A 24,216-nucleotide genomic window follows, 5' to 3' on the forward strand; every position below is an offset into this window, starting at 1 on the left:
TTGCAAAGTCCAGGAATTCCTGACTAGAAAGGACATTAAGAATTGAACCTGGTGAAAAAACAAAAAATTATACACTGGCAGGAAGAAATTTGTGGAACCCATGCTTGGGAATGTGGTACTGATTGGATTTTGGGGTTTATTCTACAGGCTGCGCCTTGTGTTCTGGATAAATCCTTCAGTATGTATTGCTCTCCCTAATTGGATTTCAAATGACAGGTACCACAGGTACCTTGTTGCCCCTGCCATCTCCCCTGTTACCCTGTAATACACCCCCTCCTAGACTATTGATGTTAATGCCTTTTAAAAATATCGAGAATATTTAAATAACAGATGTAATATAGTACTACATCAAGAAAAGATGGTATTAAATATCACTGAGGCTAGGAAGGCATTGCAGTGGGATCTAGAAATTCAGTATTTCCTGAATGACCAACTGATGGCCATTCAGAGTGATCTTAAGCACCAGACTTGGCCCACTGCCCTTACAGACACATCAGGGGTACCCTCTGATCTGTGGTCATGAAAACATACTTGGAGACTTTCTGGGTGGAAGTGTAGACATTCACAGTGCTCTTTCCAACCATATGGACCGGTTAGGGGGGTGTGGGCTCCCACATACCGAATCCTGCTGGGTCCACGGGGAGGATGCATGTGGGACTGGATTATTCACTGAGACATCTGGAAAATTAGACCATCTGGTATGCCTAATTACACCCATATTCAAACAAACTGTCTCTCTCTTTGGATTAATTGCTCTCTCTCATTATTCTAGAGCTGTGTTGTAAATTAGCCGTTCTCAACTGTGGGCCCATGGCCCCCTGGACCCCAATCACCCTGCTTTGCGGGGCAAGTCTTGAGCCCCCCACATCCCGTGGAGCTCCCGAGCCCCCCCATTCCCAGCTCCATAGGGCAGAATCCTGCACGTGGCTGAAGCCCAGAAGCCCCACACACACACACACACTTCTGAATCCTGGAGGGCCCTCCCTTCTGGGTCATGGAGTTTTTATAGCATGTTGGGGGGCTGGTGGGCTTCAAAAGAAAAAGATTGAGAACTCTCATTGTAAACGACGCTCTAGAAAGTCCATCTGGGCACCACAAAATAGTTATTAGCCCTTCTGTGATGTGCAGCAGCCAATCTCTATCTGTAACATCAATCAACATCTTGCCCCTGTGAGGTTAGATTTGGGATTTAATTTAACAGCATCTCTGATGAAATATGGCATTTCATGATCACGTCAGTAGACATTGTCCAGTGCGCACCACCCTCACCACAAGACCAGCCCTCAGAGATGTATTACTGCTGTGACTCACTCTCCTTTTTCCTCACAAAGCCACATAGTGCAGCTCTCTCTGGGCTCAGGCTGCTTCTACCACAACAAAATGCCAACTGGAGCCAGAGCAAGTTTTGAGGATACCAGGGGACAGACCCTTCAATCCTCATTCAGGTAAATTCCTTCTGACTTCTATTCTGCCTAACTAAGGGCTGCAGACATTAGTGCACAGACTGGGTCCCTCTGCCCTTACTCAGCCTGAGCAGTTACCCTGGAAATTTTAAACGAGTGCCAGCAAAACCAGTTTTCCTTAGGGGTTTCCTAGCAGGGGCTTCCTGCCTTTTCTAAGGGGTTCCCCAGCAGGGGCTTCCTGCCTTTTTCTAAGGGGCCTGCCTTTTCTAAGGGGTTTCCCAGCAGGGGCTTCCTGCCTTTTCTAAGGGGTTTCCCAGCAGGGGCTTCCTGCCTTTTTCTAAGGGGCCTGCCTTTTCTAAGGGGTTTACTAGCAGGGGCTTCCTGCCTTTTCTAAGGGGCCTGCCTTTTCTAAGGGGTTTCCTAGCAGGGGCTTCCTGCCTTTTCTAAGGGGTTTCCTGGGCAAGCTTATAAAGACTCCCCTGGACACAGCCTCAGGGCTGTCCATCTGAGTGGCAGCCAGGGATGGTCATGGGTTACAGGTCTTAGCTGCCGCCTGATCTGTAAAGAGAAGAGAGAGAAGGAAAAACACTTTTGTCACCATCCATCACGGTTCTCCTGTGTGTTCAGGCAGCATGTACTGAGTAGAAAGAACATTCAATGCAGGAGATGAGGGGATTGAGTTAAACTGCAGATGTCAAGTTCTCATACTTCCATTTTCAGTAACTAATCTCTTAAACCAGTGGGAATGGTATTTCTGTAGATCAGTATTGCAGTACTGCCTCATAGTCCCAGTCACAGATCAGGATCCCATTGTGCTAGGGCCTGTACAAACATAGAACAAGATGGTCCTTAACTGTCATTAATTAACACATATTAGCAGCACAACAGACAGACAAGAGGATAATAAAGCAAGCAAAAAAGTCCCCTTTGACCAGGTACCAGCATATAAACTAATATAATGCTGAGAGCCCAGTACTGGAGTGTGGGGCAGCCAAAAATGTTTTTGCTTGGGGTGGCAAAAAACCTAGAGCTGGCCTTGGACTTTATTATTTCACAGAAATGAGAAATATCTTAAAAAACATGGAGCTTTCCTTTTGGGCACTATCATAGGGATCCACTCACCTCTTGAGAGCCTCTTAGTGGCTGGGTCTGGTACCACAGTCCTTTTCTCACCCCTGGTGCACCCTGTCAGCTAACCTCAGTGAATCTTCTGTGGCTCAGGCCTGTGGCTAAGACCTAAAGGCCAAATGAACCTCTCCTGGGATAGTCAAGAACATTCCCCTTGCCCTTACTAGGGTCTCCAGCCCCAACTCTGGGTCCTTTAAATTGTGCCCTTTGTTCAATTTCTCCATAAGCATTGTTCCCTTCGTGGGGCTTACGCCACTGTAGATGGTAGGGTAACCTGGGCTTGCCCATAACTCTGTCTTCCATACCATGGACCCTATAAACAGTAACTAGACACTGCTTGATTTCAGTTCATCATTGCTTCTTCCTACCAGCCACTTTTAGCTTCACCCTCACCTCAAGGTTAAAGTTCTTAGGGACTCTCTTCCTACAAACCCAACTTAAGCAAATGCTGCCAGAATCAAACTCTGGCTATCCCCTGAATTTCTGTGGCCAGAGAGCAGCATCCTTTCTTGCCCCTCCAGTTCCTGGCAGGATCTTACCTGCTAAGGCCCTGCAGCTCCTTTTAGCTGAGCCTGACTGGCTGCTTTTCTGAGGCCTCTCTAGACAGACTCAGATTTGTGACTCTTTTCCTGGGGCAGGGTGTAATAGGACCACAGGTCCTCTCGTAAGAAGCCTCAAAGCCCAGGTACAGCCCATCACAGGCACAGATCGATTGTTTTTCTTAAAACCAGATGAACCCCTAAGATAGTTGCTTAGTATAAGTGGGAAATATGACGCAGATGTTAGAGGAAGGCTGTGGAATGGGAGGATGGTGCAGCAGTTATCATAGTAGCCTAGAACTTCCTGTGTGACCTTGGGCAAGTCACTTAGCCCTTCTGTGCATCAGTTCCCTGCCTACAAAATAGGAATGATAGTGCTTCTCTACCTCCCAGGAGTGTTGTGGAGATTCGTACGTACATACACACATATCTGAGTACTTAAACTCTGTAAATACAGTAATGAGAACCTAAGATAGATGTGAATGTATTTGTATGGTTTTTGTTTTATACTATTAGGACACTAGGTTCATTCAGAAGATCTGCTGAGCGAAACCAAAATCAGGAGCTGTTGGTTAGTATCAGCACTAGGACTTGGCAGAAGATGTCCAGGAATTTAGACTCTGTCTGTATCTCTCTCAGCCAGCACCTGTGGTTGTGTAGCTAATATAGGCAATACAAATATCAGAGAGAGAATGACTCCGAAAGGTAGAATGAAGTTCCTTGTCAGGTTTCCATATAAAGGAGGACCCAGTCTACTATCTAAAATGACAATTACTCCTATGAACTGAACTGTACAACTCCCAAAAGAAAGGCAAACAGACAATGGTCTAATGGTGAAAGTGCTCTTCAGAGCCCTGTGTCTTCCCTGGGCAAGGAAAGCTGTGCCGGTGACTCGGTGGTTTTCTGTTGGGGAATTCACCCAGGGGAGGAGGCTCTTGATGATCTCAGGTGTTATTAGTCCAGATCTTAGCAGAACTCTGGAAGGCAAAAGAAACTGCTTATGGGGTCGATTGCACACTTCAAAAATTCAGCTGCTCTGAGCAGACAGCTCTGATATCTATGGGTGGAAGCTGTGTGTTTCCACCCAGGACACCCCCCACAAAGCTATAAACTGGAGGTTCCCGCTCAGCCACTCTATTTGCTCCTGATTCCCAAGGATAAAATGATGCCTTCTAGATCTCTTACCTCACCAGCAGACACACTCCCTCAAGGTGATTCTGGGGTTTTCAAGAAGATTCCATGTTCTCTGCTTCCTGAGCACTCTCACCAGTCTCTCATTCCCACCCTTGAAAAGCACAGACTCTAATGCTTCAATAGAAAGCCTGGGGGAAGAGAGGCACAGAACTGCAGCAATCAGTCCGGTTGAGAACTTTTGGTGTAGAAGAGCCTACAGACCTTCCAACAATCACACCATGCAGAAAAAACAGCCCTTGCTTGCCTGGTAGGTTTAACAGCAAAAGAGCCTTCAGGAATTTATATGGGAGCAAGCCCGGGTCTGGCAACAACTCCCCCCAAAGTTTGCCGAGTCCTGTAACAGGAAATGGAAACCAGGCACAGGAGATCAGACTCTGTAAAATGGGACCTGCGAACAACCCTGGTGTGGTTTTGGTTACTCTTAAAGAAGCAACAGTGAGATCTCTTAGGGACAAAACAATGTGGGCCTTTCAACTGACACGTTATTTAACCAGGGAAGCACATATATGGCTCTTAGTGATTAGCAGGCAAGAGATTATGACATGATTAAGGCAGCCATGCTGGACTAGGTGAGGCCTCTCCACAGAAAAGTACTGCCAGAAATGTGGAGTTGAGATGGATTGAGGGATTAGGACTCTGTGCATTTGAACAGAAATTAAAAGATTGGGCCACTCATTGGCAAAGCCAGATACTCAAACTGTGGGGAAAATCATGGACTGCATGATTCTGGAAGTTTTTTCAGAGTCTCCCTGAGCATACCCGAGTATGGGTTACGTGGCACTAGCCAGTTAATCTGGACCCCACAGTTAAAGTTACAGAGGAATTTGCAGAGGCAGACATTCCCAAAGTGAGTCAGTGGTTTAAGGGACTAGATTTGAGAAGGACAAGAGTGTCTACAGCTGGGAAGGACAGCAAGAAGAGGGAGGAGCCTCAAGGAACTGTAGTGGAAGCTTGGCCAACAGTGTGCTTCCGACATGGATGTGAAGGACAGCTAAAAAGAGACTGTCCTAAAATGGGCTGTGGGTTTGCAAAATTTTGTGGCTGGGACAAGACTCTCATGCAGGGGAAAAAAAAGAAAGTAGCTACCATATTGGTATGCGTACGGAGGAGCTACCAAAGGGACTAATTGATATAGCTTCATCCTGTTTGCTAATCAGACAGGAGTTAGTGAAACCCCACTGGATACTTCCCATACGTAGGATCAAAACTGAATATGGGGACAATAAATTCTTCCCAGTGGCAGAGGTGACTCTGGAAATCAAGAGGAAGTCTAGGCAGAAACATGTAGGGGTAGTGGATGGAGTGCAGAAAAGCTATCAGATCATCAAGAGAGGAACGGGCTGCAAGGCAAGAAATCACGTCCTCACTGACAACAGAACTCTTATTCTTACTGTCAGGGACTCTAACCCAGACGGCAAAGTTCATTGTCTGACTGCGAGAGAGACAGGCAACACCAGCAAGGTCTGATCAAAAGCTCTTTATTGACAAGTGCATGCATCAATAGAGAGCAGCTCGTCTCCAGAGAGAACCAGCCTGCTCTTTACATTTTAGTATAAGCCTATATAGACAGTTCTGTCGCGTCATAAATTATTCACAGGAGCAACCCACCCCCTTCTTCTAACAACTAGAAACTAGACACCTTTAGTATATATGCATGCCTAAAGTTAGAAATGTGGGGGAGTTAAAAACAAACAAAGAACAAAACCAGGGAGTGAAAACAAGGAGGCTGGGAAACTAGGGCTCTTATCAGTTCTTCGAAGGAGCTACCCTAACACAGCACATCTGGTACTATGCCAGGAATGCAGCTTCTTTCTTATCTCATTTTTTCCTAGCGCTTGTGAGACATGCTGCTGCTTCTCAGTGTTTTCCACTCAGGAATTACCCACAAACCTCTGTTAGCCTGACTTTGGTCAGGTTGGCATACCTGGTTGTGTCTGCAATATCTTTATTCAGGCCTAACATTACCATACCTTACAAAGGAAGTTACAAGGAAACCACTGTGTAACTCAGAGTCTCTTCCTCTTACCTAGCAGAACTATACAATAGACCAGCTCTGTGTGATTTTCCATGCTGAGTGACTTAGGAAGGGGAATTCTGTTCTCAAGCTCTCACTGTGGGGGCGTTCGGACCCGGAGGTGGGTGGCCAGAAGGTAGGCCCCCACTGAGGCTTCCGCAAATAGGAAGTCCTCCATAAGCGAGACGGCCGCAGCCAACGTCGCTGGCCGGTGGCGGAGCACTCAGGCCCTCCCCCGAGCAGGCAGAGTCTGGACGAACTGCTCCAAGACAACCTGCTCGGTTACCTCCTCGGCCATCCTGGCCTCCAGCTGCAGCCATTGGTGACACGCCTCCTTCAAGGTCTGGGCCACCAGCTGTGGGCGGGCGCCCGCAGGGTAGGCCTGGCTCTGGAACTGCCGCCTAAAGGTCTCGTGGCTGACGTCCAAGGTGTCCAGGACCGCGGCTTTCACCCGGTCATAGTCCCTGGCCTCCTCCACCGCCAGTCTGCGGTAGGCTGTCCGGGCCCATCCCGGTCAAATACGGTGCCAGAAGAGTGGCCCATTGATCTCGGGCCCACCCCGCGACAAGGGCCACGTGTTCAAAGGTGACCAAGAAGGCGTCTTGGGGTCATTGTCCGGGCCCATCTTGGTTAGGCGCAGGGGGTGGCCGAGCATGGCCCCCCAGCACCCTCCCGCGCTGGCCCGTCGGCGGGGCGGGGTACAATGACCAAGAGCTGCTGCAGCTGGCTTCCCAGTTGCTGCACCAGCTGCTGTTGTTGCTCAAGCTGAGCCGCGTGCTGCTGCTGCTGCTGCTGTTGTTGGAGATGAGCGGCATCTCACTGTCGCTGCTGCTGGAGTTGGGCAGCATGCTGCTGCTGCTGGAGTTGGGCAGCATGCTGCTGCTGCTGCTGGGCTGCCTGCTGGCGCTCTTGGCTTTCCGCCAACAGCTGGAATAGCGCTCCATATGCATACTCCTGGCTGGGAGAGGGGTGGACCACCGCCCTCCTTCCAGCCCCTTCTCACAGAGGCGAGGGTGCAAAGTCCCTGGTCAGGTGCCACTTGTAAAGCTGTGGGACTGGGGCTCGACCCTCCCTGAGGGGCGGAGGGAGCCACGCCGGCTCGCTACACGTGCTCGGGCCAGGCAGGTCCTGGGGCAACAAAACACAAAGGTCCAAAGTTCCAGCCGCGGGTTCGGGGCTGAGCTACAATACAGAGTCAAGGGGGGAACTCAGGCAGCTCATACATCACATTATTGAAATAGCCACGTGCCAGCATGTAGAAGGGTGCTGCTGCCAGGATACCTAACTAGCCCCTGCTCAGCCAGCCCCAATCAGGGGAAATAGATTGGGGCTGGGGAGAAGTCTAGTGCCCGGCCTCTGAAACTGGCTGCACCTGTGGGCTTGCAGGTTGAAGGGCTGGGCTGATTGGGGGAAGTGGCTGCAGCTGGGGCCATGCCCCAAACTGAGCAACGGGTCCTAATAAGAAGGCAGAGAAGCCAGAGGCAGCAGAGTAGTCTCTCTCTGACTTGAGAAGGAGACAGGCCTTGCTGCGGGGGAACTCACCCAGGGAACCTAGAGGGAGTAAGAGCTGTTGAAAGGCCTTAGGAGCTGGGAAGCTCTAGGCCAGGAACTCCCCAGTCTACAAGGCCTAGTTCTAGGGCTCCTAGGTATTGGACTTGCAGAGGGGCAGCCGGAGGGTGGGTAAAGGCAGCCAGTCCAAACCCCTTGTTGCCTGTGATGATTGGCTGAAACACAGTAGTCTGCCCCAGGCTGATGACAGGTTGCCCAGTGTAACTAAAATAAACTCTTCAGGCAGCTTCCATGGTTTCACATGACACTGCAGCTCATACATCACATTATTGAAATAGCAGCGTGCCAGCATGTAGCAGGGTGCTGTTGCCAGGATACCTAACTAGTCCCTGCTCAGCCAGCCCCAATCAGGGGAAATAGATTGGGGCTGGGGAGAAGTCTAGTGCCCGGCCTCTGAAACTGGCTGCACCTGTGGGCTTGCAGGTTGAAGGGCAGGGCTGATTGGGGGAAGTGGCTGCAGCTGGGGCCATGCTCCAAACTGAGCAACTGGTCCTAATAAGAAGGCAGAGAAGCCAGAGGCAGCAGAGCAGTCTCTCTAAGGGTACGTCTACACTACAGCATAATTTCGAATTAACTTAAACCGGTTTTATAAAACTGATATTATAAAGTCGATTTTATGTGTCCACACTAGGCACATTAATTCGGTGGTGTGCGTCCATGTTCCTAGGCTACCATCGATTTCCAGAGCGTTGCACTGTGGGTACCTATCCCATAGTTCCCGCAGTCTTCCCTGACCCTTGGAATTCTGGGTTAATACCCCAGCGCCTGATGGGGCAAAAATCATTGTCCCGGGTGGTTCTGGGTACAGCCTCACCCCTCCCTTCCTGAGGGCAGCAGACAGCCATTTCGCGCCTTTTTTACTGGGTGAACTGAGCAAACGCCATAGCACAGCAAGCATGGACCCTGCTCAGCTCAATAGCACAATCGTGGATGTTGTAAACGCCTCATGCATTCTCGTGCTGTCTGTGGTGAACCATGAACTGCAAACGCAGGAGAAGAGGCAGCTACGGCAGCGCGGCGACGAGAGTGATGAGGACATGGACACTGATTTCTCCCTAACCGCGGGCCCCAGCGCTTTGGAGCTCCTGCTGGTAATGGGGGAGGTTCTACCCATTGAACGCCGATTTTGGGCCCGGGAAGCAAGCACAGACTGGTGGGACCACATAGTTTTGCAGGTGTGGGACGATTCGCAGTGGCTGCAAAACTTTCGCATGCGTAAGAGCACTTTCTTTGAACTTTGTGACTTGCTTTCCCCTGCCCTGAAACGCCATAATACCAAGATGAGAGCAGCCCTCACAGTGGAGAAGCGAGTGGCAATAGCCGTCTGGAAGCTTGCAACGCCAGACAGCCACCGGTCAGTCGGGAATCAATTTGGAGTGGGAAAATCTACTGTGGGGGCTGCTGTGTTGCAAGTAGCCAAAGCAATCATTAAGCTGCTGCTACGAAAGTTTGTGACTCTGGGAAACGTGCAGGTCATAGTGGATGGCTTTGCTACAATGGGATATCCCTATCTTGGCACCAGAGCACCAGGGCACCCAGTACATAAACCGCAAGGGGTACTTTTCAATGGTGCTGCAAGCACTGGTGGATCACAAGGGACGTTTCACCAACATCCACGTGGGATTGCCAGGAAGGGTTCATGACGCTCGCGTCTTCAGAAGCACTGTTCTGTTTAAACAGCTGCAGCAAGGGACTTACTTCCCGGACCAGAAAATAACAGTTGGGGATGTTGAAATGCCTGTCCTTATCCTGGGGGACCCAGCCTACCCCTTAATGCCATGGCTCAAGAAGCCATACACAGGCAGCCTGGACAGTGGTCAGGAGCTGTTCAACTACAGGCTGAGCAAGTACAGGTACCTGCCGTGGCCAATAGAAAGGGGCAGCATGTCCGGGGACTTCGGCAGTTCAGCAGGGGCCTTTCACTCCCTCTCCTTGAATTCAGCGGCAGTTCAATCGGGTGTTGGTGTGTGTTTCTTTGCCACATGGGGTGGCAAAAAATGCTGGAGCCAGCCCTGTGTGGCAGAGCCAGCGGTTGAGCAGTGAGCACCTCCTGGCACGTTGGAAAGTTGGTGCCTGTAGCTCCAGGCTGGAGTCAGTGTCTATACAAGGAACCGCATATTAACTTCTGAAGAGACGCATGTGGCTCTGGAGCACAGATTGGCCACCTCTGATCTAGACCATCCCTGATAGGTGTTTGTCTAACCTGCTCTTAAGAATATCCAGTGATGTAGCCCGTAAGAGCTGACGTACCGGGTAGAGACACCCTCACTGGAATCCCTCTGCTGTCTGCAGCTTCAGCCCAATCTGCCTCTGCATGGCCTCCTGCCTCCAGGCTATCTACCATCTTGAAAGATCCCCCAGCCCTGTACTAAATCTTCACAAAGAAATCATTGGCCTATAGGAACCTAAAACAACCCTCACTACCAAGCAGATCCTTTCCTGCGGGAGTTGTTACCGGGCTCTTGCACCCTAGCATGCCAGGCTGCCATCCCACATACACTGGATTCAGTTCTCTGATCCTTTATTTTCCCCACGGGGCTAATAAAGCTTCATCAGCCCCAAAGTTAAAACTGTACCGAACTTTTGCCCAGAATGACTGGAACAATCACATACCAGAAATGGAAATGAGTCCTGGCCCCTTGGACAGATGCCAGCAGAGAGCTCCCTTCCCTATGATACCTCCATCCATCCATCCTGCATTCCAAACCCGCTCTAGGTTGCTCTTCTCCCTGTTCATCAATAGGGTCAGTAGCGAGCTCCCTACTATCAATGGCTTCAGGCTATAGGGTTTATAAACGCTTGGGCTGATTTCTCTCAAAGCTATAATGGCTCCATTGCAGCTGGATTTGGGAACAGAAGTTTAGCATTGCAGTGGGCAGGCATGTGTATGTGGGGGGCACTGCTGCCTTCTTCTGGATGGCATTAGAACTGTTCAGTCATGTGTCATGACCCCAGTACTGCTGACAGCTGATGGGGATTCTCCTGTAGCCTGAGTGGTGAGGGGCTGGGCTTCTGAACCTGGAAGATCTTAGCTCTGTCACTGCAAAGTTCTGATTGTTCATGGTGAGCAGCAAAATGACAACTGTGAAGTCCTGCTTAGCCACAGATTTGTTACAGACTCGGGTTTCCTAGGTGCAGGATGACTCATTTCACCAGATGATGGAAGCTGAGGCTGTCACATGGCTGGCACTTAACCTGGGCTACTTCTGAGCCACCTCTCTGGACGCAGCAGTGCTGTTCTCTGTGCTCTAAGGCCATGTGGATTCAGGGAGACCCCTATTACCCTCTTAGTATCACTGCCACTTCGCTGCTCACTTTCAGAACTTTCTTCTTAGGATCAGTCTCTATGAGAATTTAGTGTAGCTTCCCTGGCTTCAGGGAGTCCATTTAAAGGCTACTTTTCTCCTGAGATACCATGGGCATTGCAGCTCTCCAGAGATACTGTCCTGCTCCTTCACAGCTGCCTCCATCCAACCCCAGTACCTCCTAAAGTGCAGAACAGGACCCCCAGCTGCAGAAACGACCTCTTTGCACACCTCTCCCCCACACACTCAGTTGCTGCACTGAGCTGAGCCAGACCAGAGACTGAATATAGCCTTGAAAATGTGGCCCATCTTCATAACACCAAGCACGAGAAATTGACTTCAGGAGAAGCTATTTGCTAGGGTTAAAAATTCAGCCACTGATGGGTTTTTCCCCCTAGCCTCCCACCATAGCCAACCTCACCTGGCCTTTGAGACTCCTGAGAACCACAGGTATAGGGCCAGTGAGGTTTCTTGGCAAGGAAAATGTCCGACTGATTCATGGCTGTGCATCCGGACTGCCCCTTGTGAGCCTAGCACTGGAAGCTTTGGGACCACCTGTATCAAGTTTGCTCCAAGAGCCCAAGCTAGCGTATTGACAGAAGAGCTCTCTCAGGAGGTCAGGTATTTGGTGGGAGGGGAAAAACATGTTGGAGCGCTATGACCAGTATTTAGGATAGGGACTATGGAGTTCACAGTGCTGCTACGTGAGGCCACCTGACATTGTGACTGTGGTCACAGCAGCTCAGGCTGTTGATGAGTCTATGGATTAGACTTGGTTCACACCTAAGTTAGGTCAGCACGTTGCCCTGTGGTAGGCCACACTCCTGCGTGACATCGCCATGGCAACCTAACCAACACGGTGGATGCAGCTGTGTTAACAGAAGAATGCTTCCGTCGCTGAAGCGCCTGTCTGATGGGGAAGTGGTGTCCTACACTAATGAAAACCCCATTTCTGTTGGTGTTGGCTGTGTCTATACCACTGCGTTATACTGGCCTATACACCGACAGAGCTATGCCGTTACAGCCCCCCTTTACTGTACATGTACCCATAGGGTTAGATACCCATTATGATTCTTTTAAGCATGTTGAGCTTGATTGATTGGAACAGGGGTGCAGGAAGGATTAAACTGGAGCCACGTCTCCAGCTGTGCTGAGTGGGAAATCGAGGCCTGGGGCCTAACTCTTTAGAGTGCACGCAGCTAATCATCCGAGGTCCCTGGAGCGCACTATCAATGCCTTTTGAACAGGGTTCTCTCTTCGTTGCAGAATATGGCCCCGAGGAGAACGCAGCAGGTGGGGGCAGGGAGGCCGTCCACGGAGCAAGCCTACATCTCCAAGGTGGTTCTGCTGGGGAGCACGGCCATGGGAAAATCAAGCACAGCCTTCCGCTATGTGAAAATGACATCAGGGAATCCATGACCACTGTGGGATGTGAGTGAGTGGCAGCAATGACCAAATCCTTTGGTGTAACGCAAAGGGCCTGATCTGCGTCTCCTTTGTAGCAGGAGTGTCTCTGCTGAAGTCAGCGGAGCTACGCTAGTGTGAAGTTTGGTTTTGCTTAAGCGCTCAGGCCAAGCAGAGAAGCAGCAGGACGTCACTCAGGAGGCAGGGTTAGGGGCTCCAGCTGGCAGCTCTGGCGGCTAATGGAATATGACCCAACAGACCCCAACTTTACAGCCCGTGAGCACGGGGTTAGTTTGGTTTCTCAGCTCAGGCACAGGATTGACAACTGAGATACGAAAAAGTCTGGTTAAGGTAGCGCAAGCTGTGCAGGCTGATGTGCCCATTTTAAAAGCTGGGCCTTGTCTGATGCTGCTCTTCAGAGCTGGGTCTTTAGGCACCAACCTAAGAAGCACGTCTGGGTGTCAGAAAAACAGACGTAACACTCTGTTCTGCCCTGTTTGGGACGGAGGACAGAGGACGTATGACAATGGAGCCTCCAACAGATGACATTTAAAAGGCTATCTTCCCAGACTCCCAGCAGCTCTGCCCATTATATCGCTCCACTCAGTCTAATCACAGCACCTCATCTAGCCTCCCCAATGTGATCAGCAAACCTGCCTTTGACATTTTCCTGGTGTTTCAATAGAAACCCACTCACACTAAAACTAGGTGAAATTTCAGCTGAAGATTTTTACTGAAAAAGCTGCAGATCTAGGGACACCACCACATTTTATGGGGCGGTGCAGGAGGGGGACATGTTGGGGGGGGCACTGTGGGGGTTGGGGCTGCCAGTGGCTGGGGGCATGCTGGAGGTGTTGACAGGGGTCGAGGTTCCAAGAGATTGCAGGCGTGTTGCAGGGGGTGGTGGAAGTCTATCATATCCCCCATTATCCGTCTCTTTTAGAAGGCAAATAGTCGCAGTCTTTTCAATCTCTCCTCATACAGAAGCTGTTCCATCCCCCTAATCATTTTTGTTGCCCTTCTCTGAACCTTTTCCAATTCTAAGGTATCTTTTTTTGAGATGGGGCGACCAGAACTGTACACCCTGTTTGAAATGTGGGCATACCATGGATTTAGCTAGAGATATTCCTCTCCTAATGATTCCCAATATTCTGTTTGCTTTTTTGACGGCTGCTTCACATTGAGTGGATGTCGTCAGGAAACTATCCACAATGACTCCAAGCTCGCTCTCGCTCTCTCTCGTTATTATGCTAAGTCCATACACAAGGCGGCTATAAATTATGTCAAGTCCAGGCCTCTCCTTGCAGAGCAGTAACAGCTAATTGAGACTCCATCATTTTATCTGTATAGTTGGGATTGTATTTTCTAATGTGCATTACTTTGCATTTATCACCATTGCATTTCATCTGCCGTTTTCTTGCTCCTCACCCAGTTTTGTGCGATAATCGGCATTGGGCTTAACTAGCCTGAGTGATTTTGTGTCGCCTGCAAAGGTTGCCACCTCACTGTTTACCCCCTTGCCCAGGTTATTGCTGGGTGTGCTGCACAGCGCTGGTCCCAGGACAGATCCTTGGGGGGCCTCACTAGTCACCAGTCTCCCTTCTGAAAACAGACCATTCCTTGCTGCAAGGCATGCTGGGAGCTGTTATTTCCGCCCTTAAGCGTTGCCCCCTTACCTCAGCCAATCAAAGGCCAGTTCACCTTCCCCTGGAGCCTATCGGAGCCAGGCCAGCCAATCGATCACGTGACCGGCGGCTCCCTCTCTGTAGCGTGGGGTGGCGGGCTGTGTTCTGACCCCGCCCCCAGTGCTGGTTACCCAATAGGGGCGGGGTCTTTCGTCGCCATGGAGACAGCGTCAGGGCCTGTGGGAGCCGGAGGAGGCGCGGTTGCCCCAGGGGGCCCTCGCCCCGCCCGGATGCGGCCTGGAAACCGGGCGGGGCCGAACAGGGACGACGCCTTGGGCAGGTCCCACCCTTGGGGGACGGAGGGAGGAGAGAGCAGGGGCGGAGCAGCTCCCCTTGGGCAGGGCCCCCTGGGGGGGCAGGATCCCATCCTGGGGGAGCAGAGAGTGGGGCAGGGCCCCCTGGGGGGGCAGGATCCCATCCTGGGGGAGCAGAGGGTGGGGCAGGGCCCCCCTGGGGGGCAGGGTCCCATCCTGGGGGAGCAGAGGGTGGGGCAGGGCCCCCCTGGGGGGGCAGGATCGCATCCTCGGAGAGCAGAGGGTGGGGCAGGGCCCCCTGGGGGGGCAGGATCGCATCCTGGGGGAGCAGAGGGTGGGGCAGGGCTGCCCGGGGGGGGGGCAGGATCCCATCCTGGTGGAGCAGGGGGTGGGGCAGGGCCCCTCCCTGGGGTGGGATGACTCTATCCTTGGGGGAGCAGGGGAAGGGGCAGGGCCCCCTGGGGGGAGGAGCCCATCCTGGGGGAGCAGGGGATGGGGGGCAGGGCATTGCAGGAGTTAGATCTCCCTTCTGGGTGCGGTGGATCATCTCAGGGAGGAGTAGGAGTGGTGATGGGCCTTGATGAGGGGACCTGGCCCTGCTTCCGTGGCCCACTGCCCAGCTGGAGCCACACTCCTGGGCTGTCCTAGCAGTCAGTCTCCTGTGGTGCTGCTGGTCACTGATGTTAGGCCTTACCCATACACCTGGCACACCCTTCTGCCTCACCTGGGAGGCTGGGGCGCCCTCCAGTGGCTCCGTCATATAGTTCTAGGAAGCACACTGGGCTGTGCAGTTACCTTCCGTATGACAAGCGAGGCCTGGGGTGCATTAGGACTGGCTGCTGGCCCATCACAGAGAAAGTACCTGCATAGTCCCAGGGTGCTGCAGAGGGAAGCCAGTCTGTCTTTCTGTTATATTTCCAGGGTGCCCATTGCTGTCGTACCTACGAACCGTGTTCAAGTGACAGCATAGGCCTCATAACCCTCTGTTACACTGTTTCCTTTGTGCATGCCCAGGCTAATGTAATGGCAGATTTTCCTTGCCCGTGACTGACATTGCTGCCTGTCAGCCAGCACATGGTGGCATTCTAAGTATAAGGAGCTGCAAGCAGTCAGCCTTGTCCTAAATCCCCACTGACCTTCTGCCAGTGAACAGTGCAGTAAGCTGGCTTGTGTGCACCACTACACTCCCAGATATGTTAAAGATGCTTATGTGTAAGCATAACCTGAACTCAGAGCCCCATATCACACCATGCCAGACTGGCCTCATAGGCATTGCTGGTCATTATAAAGGTCGTTTATTTCCACATAAATCATTCCAATTACCTTGGACTTGAATGGAGGGTGGGGCTGGGACTTGCATGTGTGGCTTGTCCAAGCAGCAGCTCACTGACCATAACACATTCCCATCCGACAGTGCATCTGGCTAAGCATTCAGCGGTATTCTTGGGATCTTAGGAAACTTCCTGAAAAAGGGGAAAGTAAAGATCAGGTGGCTGTGGGTAGACACATCCCTCATCCAAGGGAGTGAGTGCGAGTGTGGAGCCATGGAAGCTGTAGAAGAATGGACGGTGACTGGCGCAGATGTTTGCACTGGAAAGCTATTGTGCCAAAAACTGTTAACTGGGAGGGCAATGGGGGCCAAACGTTAGACGACATGACTCTAAGCCTGTCAGTTTGTGTGTGGCAATTTAACGGTGTATAAAAATAATTAGTGACACGGTATTAAGCAGGGTTTCTCAAATGGGTCACCGCTTGTGTAGAGAAAGCCCCTGGTGGGCCCGGCCGGCATGTTTACCTGCCCCGTCCGTGGCTCCGGCCAATTGCAGCTCCCACTGGCCGCAGTTCGCTACTCCGGGCCAATGGGAGCTGCTGGAAGCAGCAGCCTGTACATCCCTCAGCCCATGCTGCTTCCTGCAGCTCCCATTGGCCTGGAGCAGTGATCCATGGCCAGTGGGAGCCGTGATCGGCCGGACCTGCAGATGGGGCAGGTAAACTCACTGGCCTGGCCCACCAGGGGCTTTCCCTACAGAAGTGGCGACCCCTGTTTGAGAAACCCTGGTATAAAGGGTCACCCTTTGCCCTATACGCTGCCTACATGCAGTAGTTTCTAAAGAGAGGGACAACACAGTCAAGCGTCAAGCCTCTTAGGTATTTTGGAGGTACAGGAGCTCTGTTGTGGAGCTAGAAAGGTCTCCTGGGGCTGCTTGTTAGATTAATCACACAGGTGAGTCTTCCCTAGAAATAGCCCCAGGTAGAGCTCCTGAAAGAGTCTAATCTGATCTTCAGTGTGACCTCTGTTACCTGGCATAGAGCAAAAGGAAAGGGAAAAAGAACAGCTGCTGTGGGTGGAAGGCTTGCTGGGGAACCAGGGCAGAGAGAGACAAGGCTGACTCCCTGGGTCATTGCCAGGGTAGGCCAGGAGAAAAGGGCAGACAGGTAAAGAGAAAGGACTTGCCTATGCCTGGGCCTTGGCTGGGGTTGGGACACTCTGATGTTAGCTGGCGCTGGTACAAGCTGTAGTTCAGGTTGTCTTGCACATGACATACTGACTAGTTCCTTCATATGCAACTTGTAAGAGCAGCTAACAGAATGAAGATGAACTCCAATGACAGCAGCGAATCAGAGAATGATACTGAGGAAGAGGAGGAGGAGGAAGAAGAGTTTGCAAATGAACACATTAAGAGACTGGGTGGAGGAAGTAAAGATATGCGGCAGGATGGCACACTTCAGGAGGGAGCTTTTGAGACAGAGGACACATGCCTAGGGCACAAGAGTAAACACAGTTCAGGTGGGAAAAGTGATCTGGCGACGGTCTCACTGATCGATCTGGAAGAACAAATGGCAGAAGACTATGAAGCAGAGACCACTCCAAGAAAGAAAAAGAGAAAACACAGGTGAGTTTCCTGATCGACCTCCTCTGCCTTCTACTTTCTTGTGTTCCTCAGGCTGTCGTCTAGGCCTACCAGACCTCACTGTCCACTGAACCCAAAGAGGAGCCATCAGAGGCTGTGTGGCCAGCTGCCCATTGCGTTTTGATTGACTGTTTCAGGGGCACTCAAAGGCCCCTTATCTCAGGCTGGAATGTGACATGCTGAGAATGTTACCTTTTCAGGTGTCATTACTGTGGCTGCCCAGTGCCCCACACCCCTAGGCTTCCAGTCGGGTGCCAGATGTACCACAGCTCAGAGGCAAACACTGTAGATACTTCAGCATCTGGGCCTTGTAGGCACTAGCCCTGGTGGTCCGACATGGCTAATGTGAAAGGGTATGTTTCTAGGGCTGGCAGGAAAGTTTGCAGATACGCTATCTATAGAGACTTGGGCCATTAGAATGCAAAGTGTCTGGTAGCGGGTCTTGTTTGGGCCCTGGGGCTGTCCAGTCAGGCGTCAAGACTCATCAGTATGACAGTAAGACACACGAGGTAATTGTGTGCAGCAGTTAGTTTATGTTAGTTCACTTTCTCTGCTCAGCACTGTTGAGGCCTCAGCTGGAGCACTGTGTCCAGTTCTGGGCCCCAAACATTAAGAAAGAAGTGGACAAGTTGGAATGACTCCACAGGAGAGCAACAAAAGTGATAAAAGGTTTAGAAAAACTGACCTATGGGGAAAGGTTAAACAATGTATGTTTAGTCCTGAGAAAAGGAGAGAGAGAGAGTGTGTGTGTGTGTGGGGGGGGGGGATCTGATCACAGGCTTCAATTATGTTAAGAGCTGTTATAAAGAGGATGATGATCAATTGTTCTCCATGTTCACTGGAGATAGGACAAGAAATAATGGGCTTAATCTGCAGCCAGGGAGATTTATGGTAGATATTAGGAAAAACTTTCTAACTATAAGGGTAGTTAAGCTCCAGATCAGGCTTCCAAGGGAGGTTGTAGAATCTCCATCACTGGAGGCTTTGAAGAGCAGGTTGGACAAACACCTGTCAGGGCTGGTCTAAGTTTACTTGGTCCTGCCTCAGCACAAGGGGTTGGACTAGATGACTGTTTGAGGTTGGCTCCAACCCCACATTTCTATCTTCTTCTTAGCATATGCACAACATGTCTCAGGTGGCCCATGACCAGCACTCATCATCAGTTTGGGCCACTGATTGGATCATTAGCTTCCCTGGCTTGGGCTGGGTACTGACGGGGAGTGCATCATGAATGCTGATTCATGACTCCAACTTAATGCCTGTGGGGTGCCCCCTAGAGTCCAGTCTCTGTTCAGTCAAATAGGTGTTTGCAGGGTTCCAAGTCAAGCTCAGTTAGTGGCTCTTACTGGGGCTCCAGTGCCCTGGGTTCCTGCCCAGCTGCTGTTCCTCCATGAGTACCATACAGACCTGCACACAGGTGTATCATCTGGCAGTCTGACTGTTCCACACACGTCTCTGTCCACAGAGTCTGGGGCTTCTCTCCTGCTGCTGTGCAGCTCCCATTCCAAAACAGAACCTGGCAACATCCTGGTTCAGGACCTGCCTAGGGGAAAGGGAAGTGCAGTGGGAGGGGGTTGATGGGAATTGTTGTTTCCTTCTTTGGGAAGCCTGTGTGATGGATCTGCATCCAGTCAGCTCTGGATGGACCATTGCATGCATGTTGTGACCTGTCAAGGCTCTGGCTGCCACCTCTATGCTGAAGATGAGGGCAGTTGCAATCTGCTCTATTTATGCACATCAAAAGGCCAGATTGCAAAAATGGTGCACACAGAAGTGTATGAACAACTAACCAGTTACCTGCTTGACTGACAATTGGTACGCATGAATTATGCCGATGTGTTTTGCACAAGCAGTTCTGAAATCTGAGTCTGAAGTGGGCAAAGTTTGGGGCATTACCACTGGGGCATCAGGGAACAATTTTTACCTAATTTATTCTAGAACTTCTGTCCTCAAATGCAAAGGGAGAAACAGATATTATCCCTTGTCAGAAATGTTCAGTTAGCTTGTTTATTCATATGAAAAACAAGCATTTGGTGAGTAGTGGCCAGGGAGAACATGTGTGCCAGGTCTCAGCCACTTACCATCAAACACCCTTCAAAAAAGGTCAGACAAAAGTAGAATGAATAATGGGCAGCTCTGAATTTTGGGGCCTGGAACTTATTAGGGTATTTGGAGGATGTTCAAAATCAGAGAAGGAATCTCGAGTCACTCAGATTCCCCTAATGAGAAATTCCAAATGGGAATCCACCTTCCATTCCTTGCTCCAGGCCTGTCCGCCCTGTGCTGGGACCAGAGCAGGTTTGTTGAGTGCTCCTGTGCAGATAGACATTGTTCAGTCACCATGGTTGCACAAGTCGCTGTGTATGGGAAACCAAATGCACATAGTAGGGAAGTTTGGGCTGTGATGACATCATGTCTCTGGGATCTAGAATTCACAAAACAAAATCTGCAAAATGTTTCTTTAGTTCTATCATCCTAGCTGGCCTGGGAGCTGCCATCTAATGGCAGCACAGGGGCTGCCCAGCCTAGGAGGACAAGGGATGGGGCCTGTCATGGTACAATTCCCCACTCTGAACCTTAGCGTCCAAAAGATGGAGTACCAGCATGAATTCCTCTAAGCTCAGTTACCAGCTTAGAACCTGTAGCGTTGCCACCAACCAGGAAATCCAGTGCCCGGTACACTCTGGTCCCCCAAAAAACCTTGCCTGGGGACCTCCAAGACCCAGATCCTCTGGATCTCAACACAAGGAAAGTAAACCCTTTCCCTCACTGTTGCCCCTCCCAGGCTTCCCCTCCCTGGGTTACCCTGGAAGATCACTGTGATTCAAACCCCTTGAATCCTGAAACAGAGAGGAAAATGCGCCTTCCCCCCTCCTTCTCTCTTCCCCTCCCAGATTCTTCCTGAGAGAAAGTAATCCTGGCACAGAGAGAAATCAGCCTCTCTCTCCCTCTTCCCTCCTTTCTCCCCACCAATTCCCTGGTGAATCCAGACCCAGTCCCCTGGGATCTCACCAGAATTAAAAAAAACAATTAGGTTCTTAAACAAGAAAAGCTTTAATTAAAGAAAGAAAAACAGTAAAAATGATCTTGTAAATTGAAGATGGAATATGTACTGGGTCTTTCAGCTATAGACGCTGGGAACACCCTCCCAGCCTAAGTATACAAGTACAAATTAAAATCCTTTCAGCAAAATACAAATTTGAACTTCTTCCAGCCAAATACACATTTGCAAATAAAGAAAACAACCATAAGCCTAACTCGCCTTATCTACCTAGTACTCACTAGTCTGACCTTATAAGAGCCTGTATTGGAGAGATTGAAGAGAAACCTGGTTGCATGTCTGGTCCCTCTGAGCCCCCAGAGTGAACAACAACCAAACACTAACAGCACACGCAAAAACTTCCCTCCCTCAAGATTTGAAAGTATCCTGTCCTCTGATTGGCCCTCCGGTCAGGTGACAGCCAGGCTCACTGTTCTTGTTAACCCTTTCCAGGCAAAGAGATATGAAGCACTTCTGTTCTATTAACTTTTCTTATCTGTTTATGACAGGGCCCTTCAGTAAAGCTGGCTAGGAATAGCTCCCTGCAGCCTGCCCACTCTGGTAACCAGGGCATGTCTGCGCTGAGCCACTGCTTTCTCCTCTCTCTCCATTCCAGGCTGCTGTCTATCAACCTGACCAACTGCAAGTATGAGAGCGGTGAGTTGAAGGCAAGCCAGGACTCCTGTTCAGACCATATCTCACTGTGGCAAGTGCTGTGGAGCCCCCACACCTGGCTGGAGAAGGCTGTTAGCACTGGGTTTGGGCTGTGCAATGGCTTTAATGGATTGATTGCTGTTTTGGAGGTGACTTTTGCCCTGGGCCAGCTTGCCCAGACTTTGGGCTGAAGCTCTCTCTGCACTTAGTGGGTGCAGCTCTGGTCACAGCACTGGGAGCTTCCCACCCACACTGCCCCTGCCAGTGCGTCTCACTCACCCCTGGTCTGGAGAGCCTCACCCCTCTAGGGATGAGAAGGGAGTTTAGTCTCCATAGCACATTCTCTATCAAGATTGGCAACAGGGGCTCAGGTACTGCCAGTTGTGAGGCAGGTGTTTGCAGTGTTGACACTCGTGCACTGAAAACTATGCACTCCTTTCACTTACAGTAGGACACTGAGCAGCCTGGGATGGCAGTGATTTGCATATATTACTTGCCTGGGCTGGATCTGTGCAGGAGACCCCTCCCCTCCTGCCAATGCCTCCAGGAATGAACTTTGGGCAGGTGGTTTAGGATTCTCACCTTACTCCTCTCTGTGGGAGGGAGCGATATTAGAATACATATGACAGCATCTCTGTCCAGGTGGCTATTGGCAGGTATTGGTTAATGCCAATTATACACAAGTTCCATATTATGGAGCACAATTGCTATACTGAAAGTTACAGTCTCATCTGCTGTGGAGAGACCACAGAGTTTCTAGATGGAATGATGGACACTGGATACCTCCCCCCGGGAGCTGCCAGATACTATGATGATGGGCACCTTCTAAGAAGCTGAGGTGAACTGGGTATCTCCAAAGAGCTGGGGTCAGGCCCCTGCCCCTTTCCTGGGACCGCCAGACAAATGCGCTTCCAGGGTTGACGTATTTCATTAGTCCAGGAGTGAGATCCAGTGGACAGTTCAGCTAAGGGAGGTGTATGTTCCTGCTGCTTTCCCCAGGATCCCACCGGGTCTTTCTCCCCTTTGGAGGTGTAGGTGGAAGTCCTGGGGTGTTCTTTCCTTTGCCTGTCTCTTCCCATCTACTTCAGCTGAGAGATGTGTGAACGCTTGGGGCCCATCTCCCGATCCCACTTGGAGATGCCTCTTGCCATGTGCTTGCTTTGCTACAGTGAGGCGTGCTGCCCGACACTGTGGTCTAAAAGAAGTGGGGGAGGATGAGGAGTGGACGGTGTACTGGACTGACTGCTCGGTCTCTCTGGAGCGCGTCATGGAAATGAAGAGGTTTCAGGTAAAGACCCCTCCATGGACAGGCCGCGAGTGGGAGTTGCTCAGGCAAGGACGAGGAAGGGAGGAGTTGGTTGGATGTCATGCGGTGCCGTGAAGTAGAGTATCCAAGGTCAGCATCGGTGCTACTCTTCTGTTACCTATGGGACAATCCCCACAGCCTGTCAATGTCTGTACCAGGGAGAGCAGGATCCCTGCAGCACTCTGAGCCTTTACCCCATTAGTACCCCTGAGGTGGAGCCATCAGCCACAGGTTGAAGGACAGCTGGAGAGCTGCCATCCTCTCTGTTGCTGAGTCCTTGTTCAGCACATGGTTCTTGTTCATCAGCTGCTCCTCTCCGTGAATCATGCTGTTCTTGGAGAGGGGAAGCCACAGGTTTGAGAGAAGAGTGAACTCACCTCCCACTGATGGGGCTCAGAGCAAGCACACCTAGCAGAGCAGCTGTCTTCCTGTCCTGTTCTTCCCTGAACTGACTCACATTGGCTCTGGAGGGTTATCACTTCTGCTCCTTTTGCCGACTTCTCCTTTCTGCTACACATTGTTTCAGAAAATCAACCATTTCCCGGGGATGACAGAGATCTGCCGGAAGGACCTGCTGGCCCGCAACCTCAACCGCATGCTCAACTCTTCCCCAAAAGAGTACAGCATCTTCCCCCGCACCTGGTGCCTGCCTGCTGAGTGAAGTGACCAGCACTGCAGCCAGCAGCAGCAGGACAGATGGATGCTGTCTGCAGGGAAGGGAGGTCAGAGTAGTGGGAACCACTGGACTTAGCTTCCGTGGGGAAGGTGCTTTCTGGAGGATCCGCTGCTGACTCTGGGCCTCAGTAGCCTTCCTTGGAATGTAAGACGATGGGGCTCTATATTTAAAGAGTCCCAGATCTCGGATTGTAATCACACTGTATTAGGTTGTGGAATCGTTCTCCTCACGGAAGGGGTAGGAGCCCCATCCCTAGAGGGATTTAAATCTGAATTGGACTAAGCCTCAGGAAATAGACTGCAAAGGAATCCTGCCCTGGCCCTCAGTGTGCAGAGGGATGATCCTAAAAGGTCGTTTTTGTTTCTGACTTCTGTGATTCTGTGGGATTTCCCCTGACAGTCCATGAGCACCCCTCCTTGGTCAGCTGGAGGGATCCTTCAGGGTGGTGTGCAGGACCTGGCCGCTCCTGGGTGGAGCGCAAGGCTCATTGCTAAGCCATGTGTCTGCCGTGGTGCCATGGTCTCAGCTGGCTGCCTCCCAGCACACAAGCACCCTTGGCTTTGTCCTTTGCAGGGGCGGGAGGCTTTCAGCACACAATCCAGAAGAGGGCTAGAAGGGATCACAGCAGTATGTGGTGAGCATCAGTTCACAGGCAGAGGGATCAATAACCTGTGGACAGGGCGTTCAAACTGGGGCCTGAAGCACACTCCTAGCTTCATATTTAGGCATCTAAATAAGTGGCCTGACTTTCAAAATTGAAGTGCCCAGCAGCTGGCATTGGAACCAATCAGTGTGCAGCACTGTTGGAGATTAGGCCATCTCTGGCCTCCTCTCATGTCCATCCCTGTCCTGGCTATGCCCCAGGTCAGAGCACCCTGGCCTGGGCCTCCGGCCTCCTCTCATGTCCATCCCTGTCCTGGCTATGCCCCAGGTCAAAGCACCCTGGCCTGGGCCTCCGGCCTCCTCTCTCGTCCATCCCTGTCCTGGCTATGCCCCAGGTCAGAGCACCCTGGCCTGGGCCTCCGGCCTCCTCTCATGTCCATCCCTGTCCTGGCTATGCCCCAGGTCAAAGCACCCTGGACTGGGCCTCCGGCCTCCTCTCTCGTCCATCCCTGTCCCTGGCTATGCCCAGG

At 51.2% G+C, this 24,216-nt stretch overlaps 1 protein-coding gene and 1 long non-coding RNA gene across 4 annotated transcripts in view; one reads left to right on the forward strand and one right to left on the reverse strand.

The window, feature by feature from the left end:
* LOC127030279 (tubulin polyglutamylase TTLL13-like) overlaps positions 1-24,216 on the forward strand; it is a 195,500-nt gene that overhangs the window by 39,407 nt on the left and 131,877 nt on the right. The window contains 1 exon segment of the mRNA XM_050916484.1: positions 17,072-17,389. Within this exon segment, the coding sequence (XP_050772441.1) occupies positions 17,072-17,389 (318 nt within the window).
* Positions 15,236-24,216, reverse strand: part of LOC127030332 (uncharacterized) — a 136,221-nt gene continuing 127,240 nt past the window's right edge. For 2 of the 3 annotated variants that reach the window (XR_007768361.1, XR_007768366.1), the window contains exons 2-3: positions 19,656-19,832; positions 15,236-15,958 (exon numbers count right to left, since the gene is read on the reverse strand). This is a non-coding gene — a long non-coding RNA (uncharacterized LOC127030332). The remainder of the gene's footprint in view (positions 15,959-19,655; positions 19,833-24,216) is intronic. The other variant, XR_007768363.1, reaches the window with a different exon arrangement.

The sequence above is a fragment of the Gopherus flavomarginatus genome, chromosome 10, assembly GCF_025201925.1.
Source record: "Gopherus flavomarginatus isolate rGopFla2 chromosome 10, rGopFla2.mat.asm, whole genome shotgun sequence".
Taxonomy (NCBI): Eukaryota; Metazoa; Chordata; order Testudines; family Testudinidae; genus Gopherus; species Gopherus flavomarginatus.